The following is a 16452-nucleotide window of genomic DNA, read 5'->3' on the forward strand; positions in this document are numbered from 1 at the left end:
GTTCACAAGTGCTCCTTTAAAGAAACGCCACAGCTGGCGCCCTCGGAGCCTCCAGGAAGAAGATAGTGCGGAGGTTCGCCAACTCCTGAGCAAGATAAGGACGCTCGCCCAGTCCGGATACACGATAGTCAAAGTAATGGCGACCTCCATAGTGTGGGGGGTCTAGCCACTCCAATACAGAGGACTTCCCATGTGGCACTACAATGGGGAAGATGACGCCTCCCGCTGCAGCAGGAAAGGTCCAGACACCCCTGCCGCCCTGGCCAAAATATTGGCCGAACTGTTCAAAGGGGAGGAAGAGGAGTTCTTGTGCATCAAGCACAGGGAAGGATACTCTATGTATTGTCCTCCTAGCTAGGTAAGCCCCCAACCCCTATGCTCTACTCATTCTACTCCCTAAGCTATGTTCAACGAACATTAACCCATCCATTTATAACAGCACTGGCGAAAGACTTCCGAGGGGCTTTACAGCCTCGCCCCACAGCCCGAGGGCCACAATCGGGACCTTGACCCCAGATCCGAAGAGGATCCGGATATATTCATGGTGCTCGAAAATGGGTTGTTTTATCAAACGAGCTATGACGACACCGAAGTAGCCATCATTGCTGATTATCCCGGTCTTCTCCCCGCTTCACACGTAAGTAATCCGGGGATACCTTGTCCAAGAGAGTTTTCTCATTCTTCCTCACCCACCGCACTGTCATGTGCTCAAAAGGGGAGGCGTTCGGCGCGTCGTGCTACCCAGGGGCATCTCCAAAGAGAGCGGCCCCCATGCCAGGCAGGCCTTCAAAGAGGATGGCAAACAAGCATAACTTTAAAACTTTAAGCACATAGAGAGGAAACTTGATATTATTGCAATTCCTACAAGCATATATTCCTCCCTCATAATAATTTTCAGTAGCATCATGAATGAATTCAACAATATAAACGGCACCTAAGGCATTATTTTCATGATCTACAAGCATAGAAATTTTATTACTCTCCACAGAAGCAAAATTCTTCTCATTCGGAATAGTGGGAGTATCATAAGAGACTCGAATACTATAAATTGTTTCCACATTAAAAGAGTAATGTTCAAAAAAAAGGTAATCATAATCATGACAAGTTTTAATATAATCATCACTACTTTTTATAGCATACGTGTCATCACAATTAAACCCATTAATAGTCACTACAATGGCGCACAAATGGCTATGCCACGTGGACATGAAGGGATGGCGATGGCACTGTTCCACATTTTTGTTCCATTTGTCGTTGCCCCCACCACTCGTCATTTCCTTCGAGCACAAGGAAGAGATGGGGCGCCCAAAGAATGTCCCAGATACGGCCGCCCCGTTCCAACCCCCGCACGTGACCCTGCCTCCTCATCGACTTCCCTCCTGGCCGTCGCCGCCTCTCCTCCTCTTCCTCCTCTCTCTCCCCTGCCGCCGCCGCTTCTCCTCCTCCCCCTCCCCCATGCTAGCCCTCCACCTGCCATCCACAGAGCCACAGGGCGGTCGGGTCATCGGGGTGAGCAGCGGTGGCCATCTGTGGTGTGTCGGGTGGAGGAGATGAGGAGGGTGAGAATGACGGTAGTGGGGGAAGGAGCAGCGAGGCCGGAGGAGCTCGCGCCGCCGCTGGTTGTGGATGCGCTGCTGCAGCTCGTCTAGCGTCGACCTGGTCTTTTTTGTGGGAGCCCCTTCTCGCTCAGGCTATTTCTTCTCCCTTTAGGATTGGCTTTCTCCGCTTGGTGGAACTAACAGAAGTTTCAATTTCATAGATGTGAGGGCCTACAGAAGAAAAGCTCCCATGGGAGCTTTTGCCCATACTCCGAGTTGAATTTACAGGTGATGTATCCATGGAGACAAGATGTTTGTAAAATTGCCTGAGAGGGTTGTGTGGATTTTACAAGTTGTTATTGCTATTACTGATCTTGTAAATTGTTTGTTATTCCTTTCACCTATTATGTGGTTACTTTTGAGGTGTTTTTTGGTTATGTCATGACACAGGCTTATCAAACGGCGGCGTTGCCTCTAGCATCAGACACGGTGTGGCTGGTTGTTGTGTTTTACACCCACAGGAAGGCCCTTCGCTCAGGTACACAAGATGCTTGACAACATTCTGCACCTCAATCTTATTCATGATCTTTTCATAGCTGGTTGGGTTTAGACATAAGTCATGGCATGGCAGCTGGAGTTTCCTTGGAAAATGGGCCTGGCCGTGAGGGGTTGTGGAAGGGTGCCCTTGACGAGCAGGACAATACCACGTCCCTTGCTCATCGGTCTGACTGACATGGCCATCTTCATAAATGGGATGGAGGTGAGTACCTGACTTTTTGGACTCATTTTGTAAAATGGATCGTGTTAACACTTGTTTATATGAAGCTACAAAGAGATCAATAGTAACCATTGGGATTGATGGAAAATTGAAATTATGATGTATATCTGCAGTACATGACCTTTGTACTCATATTCAAATTATACCACTAAATTAATGCTGATAAGATAACCTGATCTTTAATGAGTGGGCTAGAAATTCGAAGTATTATTTGTTTGAAATAGCACCGAAGCGTCAAAAGATTGTTTGCTTTGGCTGAAGATATACAAATTTTCCCTCCCATTTACTAGTCTGATGTTTTGAGGATTTTGATAGTACCGAGCTTCCTTTCTTCAGGAGCATAAGATTAAGAAAAGATATTCGTTATGTTTGGTACCTTACAGAGGATGCATTACGCGATGCTCTCGGCAACTGCAGCAAGATTTTACCGTCATAATTTATCCGTATTAGTATGGATTCTAAAACCTTATAGGAAAATGTCATCTTTCACAAAATGAAACTATTCCCGCAGAGCTGTTGAGGGAGGCCCTGTCATGGACTGGCCGAGACTGTCGAGCATCGTGTTGAAAATCTTCAGAGGTACTTCTTTCACTCCTGCAATCTATGTGTGATTGTTTCTACAAGCTTAGATTCAGTGATTGGTTGTTGTCGCATTCGTGTGGTGTCCATCTGATCCAGCGGTTGCGATATGCTTTGTCAACCAATGGATGCTGGCCGAGGTCGCCCAGGTCGAGAGCGCGCCCACCAGCCTGAAGCTCATCCACAAGCCCTGAACTCAAGGTCAGCGACGGAGATGGGTGTCCCTACCAGTGGCTCTTCAAGAGAGAGGAGCAAGAACATGATGGCGGCGGGGTGTTCGGTCTGTGGTCCACTTCGATGCGGGATGTGGAGGCACGATCCGACAAAGCCTCCCGATGCTCCAACCACTCTTCCCATCAACGCCAAGGAGCAGCAGCCTCCGCAGGTCAGTGGTGCCACCCCCTGGTTTTTCCCATACCAAGATCTCGCTTGTATGCCTGCACATGTAGTCTGCTGCTCTTAAACCTGTGAATAGTTTCAAATCCAGATTAAAACCAGCCCAAACCACATGACTTTCCTCCCACCAACCAATCCAATCCAATCCAAATATTGAGGTCTAGAAGCCAGACCGGACCAAACTAGCTGTATTTTCCATCCAAACCAATCCAAACTGTTTCACGTTTTTGGATTATATCCATAGTTTGAAACCATGAACAAGCTGATGTGTTGTTACCGTGAAGGTGAAGCTTCTAGTCAACTGCTTGGCCGTTCATGCGCTTAGGCTTAATGGAGAGACACGGTCTTATGCTGCTAGTCGTCAGGCATACGCTTAATGGAGAGAGAGACAGAGAGATGACGCATCATCAACCACTCGCGGCCGGCTGGCCCGCCGCCGCCACCAAGTGGGGCCTGCTGCCATGAGCAGGGAACCGCCGCTGCTAGATGCGACATCCAGATGGAAAAGACGGCACCGCGAACCCAAATCCTAGCAGCTAAAAGATGGCCGTCTATGCGCTCATCTCGCGTACAATGGTCGCCGATTTAATCGTGAGACTATGGATTGAAACGATTTGAGACCAATTAGTCTGTGTCCAGACCGATCCAATCAAGTCCAATAAGTATTAAAGCCCAAACTAGACCAGATTACATTAGGACCTTAGACCATTTAAACCAATCCAAAGGCAACCCACTAGAAAACCGAACCAAAACTTAGGTTTCAATCCAAACCATTCTCAGGCTTAGCTGCTCTCCATTAATTCTCTCTCTCTCTCTCTCTACCCATCGCTCTATGAGAAGGGTTAGAACTTATTATATTGCTAAATTGTTGTGATTGTTTGATAATTGCGTCTACATATTCAAAGGTTTTGCATTTCTCTGTTTTATTTTTAATTGTATACTTTGTTGAAAGAAGTGAGGAATTAAAAATTAACTTCTATTTTCTCTGAATCGGGCTTGATTTTTGGTACAGATTCTATGATGATTGATGCAAAGTCCGTGCTGTGCTCCTATGATCGAGGTTGGATATGCTTGATGTCCAAAAAAATTTAGTGATTCTTGCTTGAGCGAAATGCCTAACGATCATATTAACATATTACTTGTCTTCCCAATGTGATACAGGTATAGAAGAAGCAGCAGAAAATTGAATACATCATTCTCTGCTGCGTTGAGGATTGATTTCAGTGCAGCCTTTCACTGAAATCATATGAACATGATACTGTAGACTGCAGCCATGAATTAATTCTCCTTCATGATGTCCACATGACCTTTTGAGCATTTGGATTTGATTTACGATGCTTTTGTTCCTTTGCTTGATGCCCCCCATCAATTGTAGGATCTTCAGGATAGGCCTTCCTATCCATCCTTATCGGATAAATTAAATATATCTCATGTAGATCTATGTATGAGATGTTTTTTGTACATCTGGTGTTCTTTACATATTAGTGTGTTGTAGCAGATTTAGTGACAAAAAAGTCATCCTGGAGCTTTGATATAATTACATTTGCTCATTTTTTGTTATGTGTTTTGTTTAGAGGAATTGCTTCTTTACTTGACAGATTAGGAGCTGGTGTTAGGTTCCACTGGATCAATTTTTAGCTCTTGTTTCTTAAGGTCTGCAGAGGTTAGAGGAGTAATTAGTCTTCTATGTTTATCTAATGAGTGTGTGTCTGGATGCATACATATAGTAGAGGAGCAATTACCATCTGGATGTGCATAAATTATTCTTCATTTTTTTGCGTGTACATGTGGATGTGCATAAACTGTTCTCTCTTTTCTTAACGAGTATATGTGATACATAGAAAATGTATATGGTGGTTTCCATTCTAGATTATCTGGCTGGTACATGGAGCTTATTTAATTTTCCACTATTATGGCATTATTTGTACTGCTTGACATAGCATGCCCCCTTACTTCCTTGGTGACCTCCCACTACTTCATCTACTGAAATGATTAGGCAGATCACGTTTTTTCTAGCATTAAACCTGCAAAGAAAAGAAATCTTCGCCGGAGCAATTAGTATTCTCTGTTTTCCTAACAAGTGTATGTGAACTCATTCAGACAGTAGACGAATAGTTACCATTCTCTTTGTGTTTTAGTAAGTATATGTGGATGCACATCAAGTGTTCTCTGTTTTTAATGGGTTATATGTTAATGCATAGAAAATGTAGTACATGGAGCATATTTAGTTTGTCTGAATAGTAATACTTATTCAGAAATTTTGTTAGCTTGCTTCAAAATTTATTAATCTAGTTATGGTGTGGTTGCCTATTACTCAAGATGATTTCATATTAGCTTCAGAGGACATGTATATTGCGTATCCTTTGCCTACTGAGCACACACAAAGAAATGTTTCTATCGGTATCATTAACTGAAACATATTCCATTTTTGATCAATTGGTGGATCTGACTAATATAGATATATTGTAAGAGATATTATTCACGTGCCATTTTCTTATTTCGAGTAAGCTTGAAACTGATGGTCTCAGTTAGTTTGTGTATTAACTTTCTTTAGAACCTAGATCTAGAGAAACTAAGTAGAGGGTCGCCTTTTGTGCAGGAATTTGCAGCAGGTCTGATCCCTTGCGCGTGCTCCTCCGCTTGTCCTCACCCTCTCGACCCTCCCCTTGCTCATCACCATCCATTTTATTCAGAGTGTAGATGGCGGGTAAAACACCTAAGCTCCAGGTGAGCTCCTACTCCACCCTGCAGGTGTCATAATTTGTATAATGTTTCCGTTATTAAGTTTTGCAATCTAATGCCTTGCTCTACTGTTTTTATTTCTAATCTCAATGTTTCGAATTTTATCGGTCAGAGGTTACTTGAATGATTCATGGGAATTTGAATGTGAGGGGTCTCAAAGAATTTTTATAAAGAAAAATCCAAATATCAACATTTGCTAATCTCGCTCGATGGTTGAGGTCTTATAGAGAACATCATATGTATAATGATGTTGAGAGTAACCTGCCAACATCATTTTCTCCAGAAGATTGAGTATAATGATGTTGAGAGCAACCTGCCAACATCATTTTCTCTAGAAGATTGAGAACCGATAGGATTCTATTTGTATTTATACTGACATTCTCTCTTCTTCGACTAACTGAACATTGAATTACTGTGGTACATGCATCCTACTTCATATGAGCAGCGCTCATGTTTCGAAAACATAAACAGTGTGAGTTTACTATTAAAGTGGATGCCTTGTTTCTCCAGGAATGAGCACATGAGCTACTTTGACTAGGTGGCCACTTGATTAGGTGTATGTGTTAATTTAATGTTCTGTAACACGTTAGGCGTAGGCAGTATTTTTGGACTGAGACTTGCTCCTGTTGTCCGTTTCAGATATTCAGTCTAAGATCTAAATTTCACCACTATATGTGTTTTGTTTACGTTTCCTGATGTCTTTTAGATGAACTGAATCACTTGTGTTTATGTGGATACTAGCTACTTTTACTTCAGCACATAAAGAACGAAATCTGTATGAGTATTTTTTTATTTACTTTAAAGCATTTCTACATAAGCAAAACATATCAAGGGGCAGTATGCTGGAATAAAACCATATATCCGGTTCATGTTTACCCTTGTCTTTACACATATGATTGGCACTAGCAAATTCACATATACAAATTTGTTTCTAGAGCAAGGATGAAAGCACTCCATACACACCCGCAAGGATGATGATCCATCTGTTTCTAGGATGGTGGGACTTGAGGTCAAACTGCACATGTTTACTTTCAACTTTGCTTATTGATATTTCTGGCATATACTTGATGGAATATACATAAATATGTGTTCTTTCTTATAGGCATGCACTAGAATCAAGGATTAGCTACTTGATGAAAATATACAGGAGACTCTCCTACTCAACATGACGTTAAAAAAAAGAATCAAGGATCAGTTCAATGGGAATTGGAATGATGAAAACACTTGTTTGAGCACATGTGATCCTCATAATAGCATATTTGTAATAAATCATTGTAGTCAAAACACTTTTTTTATAATTCTGTAGTCAAATCACTTACTGTTGTGTATAAGTGCCATTAAGGATCAACCTAAACCTGCGAAGGTGCATAAACTAGATAAGTGCGCACATGAACGCTCAGGAGGCATGCCAATGGCACGCCCCAGCCACTAGTAATCATCATAAGTAGCAACTTTGTTCGCATCATAATCAATTGAAACCTCTTCCAAGATAGTGGAATCATTAGTAAATAAAGTCAAGACCTCTCCAAATTCACTTTCATAATTGTCAAAATAAGATTCAACATCATCCAAAATAGTGGGATCATTACTTCCAAACCCACTTTCATCAATATAACCATCATAAGTAGGAGGCATCCTATCATCATAATAAATTTGCATATCAAAATTTGGGGGACTAAAATATCATCTTCATCAAACGTAGCATCCCCAAGCTTGGGACAAACATTAATTGCAGCAAATACATTCTCAAACATGTCATTATCATCAAACATAGCATCCCCAAGCTTGGGCCTTTTCATACCATAAGCATAATCACTCTCATCATTAATAGTATGGATATCACCAATAGTATAGCAATTATCATCATCACAATGAGTAACAGGAGCAACATCATTTGGGAGGGATACCTTTTCACCTTTACTTCTCCGTCTTTTCTTTTTCTTCTTCACATTATGTGTGGGTTCAATCCTTTTTTTGGAGCTCCTTATTGATGAGATTGGTTGATTAGATGGCTCCTCCTCGTTACCTGATTCATCATAAGAAATAATAGGAGGATATTGGGAAGCCTATTCCCTTTTATTAGTATTCTCTTCATCCTCTATTTTTTTATTTTCTTTATGTAATTGGCAATATAGGGATTTTCAATGCAATTCACCGCACAATACATAAAAATTTCTTCTAGATCAATATCGAGGAATTTCTCAAGGTTATCTTCTGGAATATGCTTAGTTATACATTTCATTTCTTCATAACCCAAAAGCAAACTAAGTTCATTATGATGTGCAAGGGAAATCAAATCATCACAATTTTTGGACATGATACGATCATGGAACAATTTGCATCGGAGATTTAAATGCCCATGTTCATTGCAAAGTTCACAAGTATGGTGAAGAAATTTTAAAATTTTAGCACAAACATCTAGCCTTTCTTGCAACCATTTAGTTTCCAGATACTTATGCCTCTTGCAAAATCTATTTTCCCTAATTGGTGTGTACTTGCAGACTCTATGCACTCCACAAAAGTTGACATGCTTATAAGAGACATTTTCATCATGACTAGTGCAATCATCATTAGTACTATGGATATTCAAAGAGTCCATACCAACAACATTGCAATCATGCTCATCATCCAAAGATTTAGTGCCAAACATTCTAATGCATTCTTCTTCTAACACTTTGGCACAATTATCGGAATCCTTATTTTCATGAAAAATATTAAAAAGATGAAGCATATGAGGTACCATCAATTCCATTTTTTTGTAGTTTTCTTTTATAAACTAAACTAGTGATAAAACAACAAACAAAAAGATTCGATTGCAAGATCTAAAGATATACCTTCAAGCGCTAACCTCCCCGGCAACGGCGCCAGAAAAGAGCTTGATGTCTACTACGCAACCTTCTTCTTGTAGATGTTGTTGGGCCTCAAGTGCAGAGGTTTGTAGGACAGTAGCAAATTTCCCTCAAGTGGATGACCTAAGGTTTATCAATCCGTGGGAGGCGTAGGTTGAAGATGGCCTCTCTCAAGCAGCCCTGCAACTAAATAACAAAGAGTCTCTTGTGTCCCCAACACACCCAATACAATGATACAAGTGCAATATGGATGGTAGATATGAGTTTTTGTAATCTGAAAATATAAAAACAGCAAGGTAACTAATGATAAAAGTGAGCGAAAACGGTATTGCAATGCGTTGAAAGAAGACCTAGGTTTCATACTTTCACTAGTGCAAGTTCTCTCAACAATAATAACATAATTGGATCATATAACTATCTCTCAACATGCAACAAAGAGTCACTCCAAAGTCACTAATAGCGGAGAACAAATGAAGAGATTATGGTAGGGTACGAAACGACCTCAAAGTTATCCTTTCTGATCAATCTATTCAAGAGTCCGTAGTAAAATAACACGAAGCTATTCTTTCCGTTCAATCTATCCTAGAGTTCGTACTAGAATAACACCTTAAGACACAAATCAACCACAACCCTAATGTCACCTAGATACTCCAATATCACCTCAAGTATCCGTGGGTATGATTATACGATATGCATCACACAATCTCAGATTCATCTATTCAACACAAAGAACTTCAAAGAGTGCCCCAAAGTTTCTACCGGAGAGTCAAGACGAAAATGTGTGCCAACCCCTATGCATAAGTTCATGAGGTCACGGAACTCGCAAGTTGATCACCGAAACATACATCAAGTGGATCACATGATATCCCATTGTCACCATATATAAGTACGTGCAAGACATACATCAAGTGTTCTCTAATCCTTAAAGACTCAATCTGATAAGATAACTTCAAAGGGAAAACTCAATTCATCACAAGAGAGTAGAGGGGGAGAAAAATCATAAGATCCAACTATAATAGCAAAGCTCGCGATACATCAAGATCGTACCACCTCAAGAACACGAGAGAGAGAGAGATCAAACACATAGCTACTAGTACATACCCTCAGCCCCGAGGGTGGACTACTCCCTCCTCATCATGGAGAGTTCTGGGATGATGAAGATGGCCACTGGAGAGGGATTCCCCCCCTCCGGCAGGGGGCCGGAACGGGTCTAGATTGGTTTTCAGTGGCTATGGAGGCTTCTGGCGGCGGAACTCCTGATCTATTCTGCTCCTCGATGTTTTTAGGGTATACTGATATATATAGGCGAAAGAAGTCGGTCAGGGGAGCCACGAGGGGCCCACGAGGGTGGGGGGCGCGCCTCCCTACCTCATGGCCACCTCGAAGCTTCCCTGACGTCTACTCCAAGTCTTCTGGATTGCTTCTGTTCCAAAAATAACTCTCCCGAAGGTTTCATTCCGTTTGGACGCCGTTTGATATTCCTTTTCTTCGAAACATTGAAATAGGCAATAAAACATCATTTTGGGCTGGGCCTCTGGTTAATAGGTTAGTCCCAAAAATAATATAAAAGTGTATAATAAAGCCCGCAAACATCCAAAACAGGTAATATAATAGCATGAAACAATCAAAAATTATAGATACGTTGGAGACGTATCATGGCGCCGGACTGTCCTTCTGCTGAGGGCTCGGAAGATATGTCCGTCACCAACTCGAAAGTGGAGAGCGCCATGAATCATTGGTGCCGGAGGGCCATTTTACGAAACCCCGCTTCTCAAAAGAGGCGTTTGGCGCCTTCAGCTCGGCTGATGCATACATCCGGGCTTCTCGAGATGGGCTTAACAGAGCCTCAAAGCAGCATTTAAAAGATGTGCAGGTAAGTTTACCTTGTCCGAATTTAATAACCATGTGCCAGCAGCCCCCGAGACTTGAAGCAGTTGGTACAAATGATATAAGGATCGTTGTATAACCAGGTTCTTACGGAGAAGAACGACCTGCTAGCCCAAGAGCCGAAAAAGCGTCGGACACAGCTAACTGCTGCTACCACCGAACTGGAAAAGTTCAAGAAAGCGTCCTCTGGTAATATTTCCCTCCATCAAGAAAAAATAATTATATGCCAGCTGTCGTGGTTTTGTCATGGCAGATGTCCTCGTGAAAGGACTTAGTCGTGGAGCCATCGCGACAGGTTAGATTGAAGGGGTTAAAGCGGACACAGGGACGCAAGGGAGTTTATACTAGTTCGGCCCCTTCAATGAAGGTAAAAGCCTACGTCTAGTTGTGATGGAATTGATGGGGTTTCGATGACTAGGGAGAAAACAAGCTTCGCCTAAGTCTCGAGTTGTCATCTGTTGTCCTTGAACCGCCGCCGGGTCGTCCCCTTATATACACGGGTGACGCCCGTCGGTTCACAGAGTCCCAATACCGGCTCATAGATGTATCCGGTTTGGTCTCTACTTATTCCTAACTTACAATACAAGTTACATACCAACGCCGGTTTACGGCTACAGGCCTTAAACCGATCACGGGCTTTAAGCCCTCATCTACCTTCATGGGCTTTAACATACTTAACTACTGATGAAGTTAACCCGGCCCAGATAGGCTGGTTTACGCCCAGTAGTAATATCCCCAACATTAGGCCCCATATTGATTTGAATAGGTTCATGTCAATCCTTTAGCAAAAACTTCATCTTCAACATCTTCTTGTAGTTTGTTGAACTACCGTGATGTCATCTTCTCTGGTCGTTGTAAACCGGCGTGACGTCACCTGTTATAAATAAACTTATCCATGATACCTTTTTTGTTTAATAGGTCTGCGACAATTGAGGCGACAGCTTCGTTTCCAAACCCACGGTCCCTTGATTTTCGCGCCTGACACATGTACCTTGCCTTATAAATAGGACCGAAGGGTCATTTCTTTTTCCCCTTCGCGCCCTTCTGCTTCGTCTTCCCCGCGTCGTCCAGCTTCGGAGCTCCGCCGCCGTCGATGACCTCTGCTCCAACCTTGGCTGCTGCATCACCCTGATTGTACTAGAGCATCGCGGCGACCCTCTGTTTCTTCCTCGGCTCCGGTGAGTTCTTCACCTTTTCCTCCGTAGATCCGTCCTAGGGTTTCCAAGTTCTTCAGTGTTCATCGTCTACTTCGTACTCATATGATAGATCTTAGATGAACCTGTGAACCTTTGCTCTGTGTAGCAGTAGTTTTTAGCATCCGCCTTCACTTACATGCCTCAAGACCATAGATCTACCTGTATCTCTGCCCATTGATTCGGTACTGTTCTTTTTTGAACCTTGAATATTTTCCTTCTTTTCTGAACTTGCTTCAGATCCGTCGCTGTAGAGAAATCTTGTGAAATCTGTTTCTGTACACTTACCCATCCGCAATCTTAACTGTTTCAATGCTTAGATCCGGCGGTTTAACTTGGTGTAGAAAAAAATTAACAAACCGGTATATACCATTAGTCCCCTTGTTAAACCGCCAGATGTTCTTGCTTCATAAAACTCCGGTTTAGATAGAGCCGTCTCCGGTTTAACATTGCACATACCAGTGTACTTTAATCAATGCATTCTTGAACTGGAATCACCTATCTTGTAGATTTCATCATGGCCAAGCAAGTATATGAGTGCAACTGGGTTCCTTCTCGCGTCACAGAGACTCAACTGAACAATTTAGTCCTGATCGGCACTTTAGGCAGCAAAAACACCATCCATTGGAGGGTCCCTGGCAAAGAATGCCCTCCCACACCTCAAGAAGGAGAGGTTGTCGTTTTCGTAGATCACTTAGCCCGGGGCTTTAAGCCGCCCGGTTCTAAATTTTACCGGGATGTTTTGGCCGACTTTCAACTCCGCCCACAAGACACTGGCCCCAACTCTGTTACAAACATGTGTCACTTCCAAGTGCTCTCTGAGGTGTTCTTTCAAGAGGAGCCCACAGTTGAGTTGTTCAGAGACTGTTTCCACCTAAACCGTCGCACTGAGTTTACTGACGGTTCCAATACGGAATTGGGTGGTGTGGCGATTCAGAAAAGGAAAGAGGTCACATACCCTCACGCCAAACTGCACAGTCATCCCAAAGAGTGGAATCAAACATGTTTGTATTGCAAAGACACCTCCCCTGCTGGTGAAAATCCTTTGCCTGGCTTTCATCCGGAGCGGCTTAGCAATACACACCCCTTTCCGCAAAGGTTGACTGCCAAGGAGAGAAGAAAATACGCTCCTCAACTGTCCAATCTCAGAGCCTTCATGGCCAACGGTTTAACAGGGGTTGATCTCGCTCGCTGTTGGATATCGTGGAGCATACTGCCCCTTAGTCAACGCTCAGGTTTGATGTGCGAGTATACTGGCAGTGTTGATGACCCACTGCGACATGCTAACATCCAGCTCACCGACGAAGAAATCACAGAGGCTGTGAATAAAATGCTGAATGAACCGGAACACGTCTGTGCTCGAACCGGCCTGCTTCCCTTCTGTGCCACCAACAAACCGCCAACTGTAAGAGTTTGATTTTTCTTTTTACTGAACTTGTTATTGATATATCTGGTCCTTGTTTAATATCAATGTCTGTTTAAACAGGGTAATGATCCGTTTTGGAGCAAGAAACTTCCACAGGAAAAGCCAGAAAAAACAGACAAACCGGAACGACCAACCCGGCCAAAGACTAAAGTCATGAAGCGGCCTGCTCATAAGAAGAAAACCACTGCATCTTCTGATCCGGCCCCTGATGATGACGTGGGTAATCCGGATGTTGAGGTAGAGCTTGAATCACTTGGCTTATTTTTCATGCTCCTTATTGATGATGACATTTGTTAGGATGATGCCGAAGCCAGCCATGCTGATGCTGCAGAGGTAATTACTCTCTCTTCCGATTCAGACCCTTTGCCTTCACTAAGAATCCGTTAGGCAAACCGGAAGGTTAAATTTTCTCATCCTCTTGCTTACTTGGATCCCAAATTTCTTATGAAGACCCAACAACACGAAGCTCTCCGCACAACCCGGCACAGCGGCCAGGTAGTTACCTCCACCGGTTTACCAAACAGTCCGGTTCGGAAACGCCGTTCAGAGGTCTCTAATTTGCTTGTCAGTGCTTGTCCTAAAGCGGGTTGTTTTCGTCAACCTCTTAATCCATATGACTCCGATTATCAGGTTACTTCCCACTCATCCTCTGGCGAGTCATCGGCTACTCAGCTGCCACCGCTCAAAATGGTGCTTGGGTAAGCTATACTTATCATAACATTTCCGGTACATCACCTTGGAACATATGCTGTATTTGACTTTGTTATTCCTTTCAGGGCCAAGCCTAGGCCGAGCAAGAAGGCTCGCCTGGATAAAGCGGCCGAGGAGGACGCCGTCCCTGAACCGGGTAAAACACCAGATCTTGAAGCGGCTATTCCTGAAGATATACCCAATGATCCACCAACGCAAGATGACGATTTCATTGCTGAAGAAAGGCCTATTGATACCTCAAGTCCTGTCGACCAGCCCACAAGCCCCATCCGGTTTGGGAGATCCACCAGTCCATCCCAGCCTGCTGACAAACCGACTGCGCCAGTGCAAACCGGTGATGCTAAGGATGATGAAGTTGTAATTACTGGTATTGGCCGTATAGAGCCCAGCAACCCTGTTGCTTTATCCAAGCATACCGCCAAAGAAGAATTTGCTGCTATGGGCAAGGGCAAGTGGAATGTTGACTTGGCGACCTATGCTACTCTGAATGCCCAAGATCTTCATTCTGGCTATCTGAACCGGCTGTAACCAGCCGTGATTATGAAGCTGGTCTGGTGAATATGATGAAAGAGAAATTTGAGGTAACTTCCATGTGCTTTTCCCTACTTGGACATTTCAATCTTGTTAATTCTCCTAGCCCCCAAGGGCCGGTTTAGAAGCTTCATTCAAACCAGGACTTGCTAATATAAATCTCCATACTTCGGAATTCGCCGATGTAGCCCCCAAGGGCCGGTTCAACTTAGTGTAGTTAAACCGGGACTTTAAGTAATTGAGATCAGAATTTATTCGAGCAAATAGCCGTTAGCCCCCAAGTGCCAAGTTGAATACTTGTATTGATCTTGGGACTTTATAATCAAGTGAAATGTGAAGATCAAATAAGCATTAGCCCCCAAGCGCCAAGTGCATAACTTGTTATGTGGTTGGTACTTCAATTCTTGCACTGCCTGCTGAATCATATAATTGTCTGTATGCAGGCTGAGCTGAAGACAAAAGAAAACCAAGTCGCCGATCTCCAAGAAAATCTGAAGTCCCAACAAGCTGAAACCTCCAAAGCAAAAGAGGAATTAACCAGCGCTTTAAGCGCCATGGAACAGCTTAAGGAGGGCTTCAAAAAGAAGCGGGCGGATTGGGCCACTAAAAAATCCGCTTTAACCAAACGAGCAGAAGATGCCGAGGCTGCACTGAAACCGGTGGTGGAAGAACTGACCAGTATAAAGCGGCAAGTGCATGCCATGACCGCTGCTATCTTTGGTAAGCTGGTTTGATTTCTGGATTGATTCGGCCGTCTTATAGAGCTGCCGGTTTGTTAACCCTTTGTAATATTTCAGGGACACGCATTGGTCACTTGGGGTCAGATGTGCGGAAGAAATTGAAAGCCGCCTACACATTGACCGAACAACTGTACACTGGTGCACAGCGGATCATCTCTGCTGCATCCCACAACAATCCGGCGCCCACTTTGATTCAGGACACTCTGAAGAGACTGTCAATGCTTCCTGCCCGGGTTGAAGAGCTGAAGAAATCTGCTGCTCGAACCGGTGCGATCAATGCCTTAATCCGGGCAAAAGCTTGGGTGCCGGACTTTGATCCTGTTGAAGCAGCTCAGGGCTATCCCAGCTTGAAGGAAGATGGGTCAGAATTTAGTGAAGCGGATCTGCGAGCAATAAACTGGGAGGTGCGTCCGCTAGCTTGTCAATTGGTTGAAGAAGCAGACTTGTATCATTATCAAGCCCAATATGACAACCAAAATAAGCGAGTAGCTGCACCAATTCCTGAAGCGGAAAACCCTATCCCTCCAATCCGTAAGCATACTTACGCTCCCGATATTGAACCGTCGTTGTTGATCCATGATGAAGCTGTCTTTCAAGCATTAATGGGAATCGACTGGACAACTGTTGATTTCCAGCCGCTGGGTAGAGAAGTTGAAGTTGAAGCGGCGCGGGATGACCCACAACCATCAGGCCAGGCTGGTGACCAAGCTTGAACCGGAAGCCGGTTTAAACTGCTTCTCCTTTGAGAAAAAACAATGATCTTATTTTGGGCACCGTGTTGCCTTGTAATAGGCTAGCCGATACTCTTGATTTTGATATGCCTTCGTGCATAATTACTGCAACTTGTTCTTCCTTTGGGTGATGAACTTTCCAAAGTATTTTCTGCAATACAAAAAATCTTAAAGCGCCACCGCGGTTGTACCGTCAGGCGGAGTATGATGTCTGCATATGTGAAATCAAAATATCTGAAATATGATCAAATCTTTGGGATACATAATACCTGCCATCGTTGGGCATGAAGTTGGCTGGGCCAATCTTGAAGCGGAGGTTTATAAACCCACACTGTTGGAGGAGATAGTAGT

General features: G+C 43.4%; 1 protein-coding gene across 11 annotated transcripts; it reads left to right on the top strand.

The window, feature by feature from the left end:
• The first annotated feature begins 1261 nt into the window (after nucleotides 1-1261).
• On the top strand, nucleotides 1262-16222 carry LOC125545500 (uncharacterized). 11 transcript variants are annotated; one of them, XM_087513637.1, is made up of 17 exons: nucleotides 1263-1668; nucleotides 1760-2076; nucleotides 2170-2298; nucleotides 2828-2895; nucleotides 2995-3280; nucleotides 4304-4351; nucleotides 4453-4954; nucleotides 5891-6018; nucleotides 6969-7042; nucleotides 7136-13367; nucleotides 13449-13625; nucleotides 13686-13721; nucleotides 13839-13937; nucleotides 14019-14086; nucleotides 14165-14680; nucleotides 15074-15350; nucleotides 15428-16222. In XM_087513637.1, the coding sequence occupies exons 10-15, from the start codon at nucleotides 12480-12482 to the stop codon at nucleotides 14625-14627; spliced, it is 1731 nt and encodes a 576-aa protein (XP_087369763.1). In that variant the 5' UTR covers nucleotides 1263-1668; nucleotides 1760-2076; nucleotides 2170-2298; nucleotides 2828-2895; nucleotides 2995-3280; nucleotides 4304-4351; nucleotides 4453-4954; nucleotides 5891-6018; nucleotides 6969-7042; nucleotides 7136-12479; the 3' UTR covers nucleotides 14628-14680; nucleotides 15074-15350; nucleotides 15428-16222. The 11 variants fall into 11 exon arrangements, 8 of the variants coding, with proteins under 8 accessions (XP_087369764.1, XP_087369763.1, XP_087369765.1 ...); XM_087513639.1 differs by having other exon boundaries at nucleotides 1760-1826; nucleotides 1989-2076; nucleotides 4453-6018; XM_087513636.1 differs by having other exon boundaries at nucleotides 1264-1668; nucleotides 4453-6018; nucleotides 7136-11947; nucleotides 12472-13367.
• Nucleotides 16223-16452: the final 230 nt, after the last annotated feature.

Source organism: Triticum urartu, chromosome 3A (genome assembly GCF_056163025.1).
Source record: "Triticum urartu cultivar PI428250 chromosome 3A, HENAU_Tu73, whole genome shotgun sequence".
NCBI lineage: Eukaryota > Viridiplantae > Streptophyta > Magnoliopsida > Poales > Poaceae > Triticum > Triticum urartu.

Bases quoted from the DNA above. Each gene is read 5' to 3' on its own strand.
- LOC125545500 (XM_087513638.1), top strand. From the start codon at position 12,480: ATGGCCAAGCAAGTATATGAGTGCAACTGGGTTCCTTCTCGCGTCACA. The intron at 13,368-13,448 runs GTAAGAGTTTGA...CTGTTTAAACAG, and splicing joins CCACCAACAAACCGCCAACT to GGTAATGATCCGTTTTGGAG. The intron at 13,938-14,018 runs GTCTCTAATTTG...TCCGATTATCAG, and splicing joins TTCGGAAACGCCGTTCAGAG to GTTACTTCCCACTCATCCTC.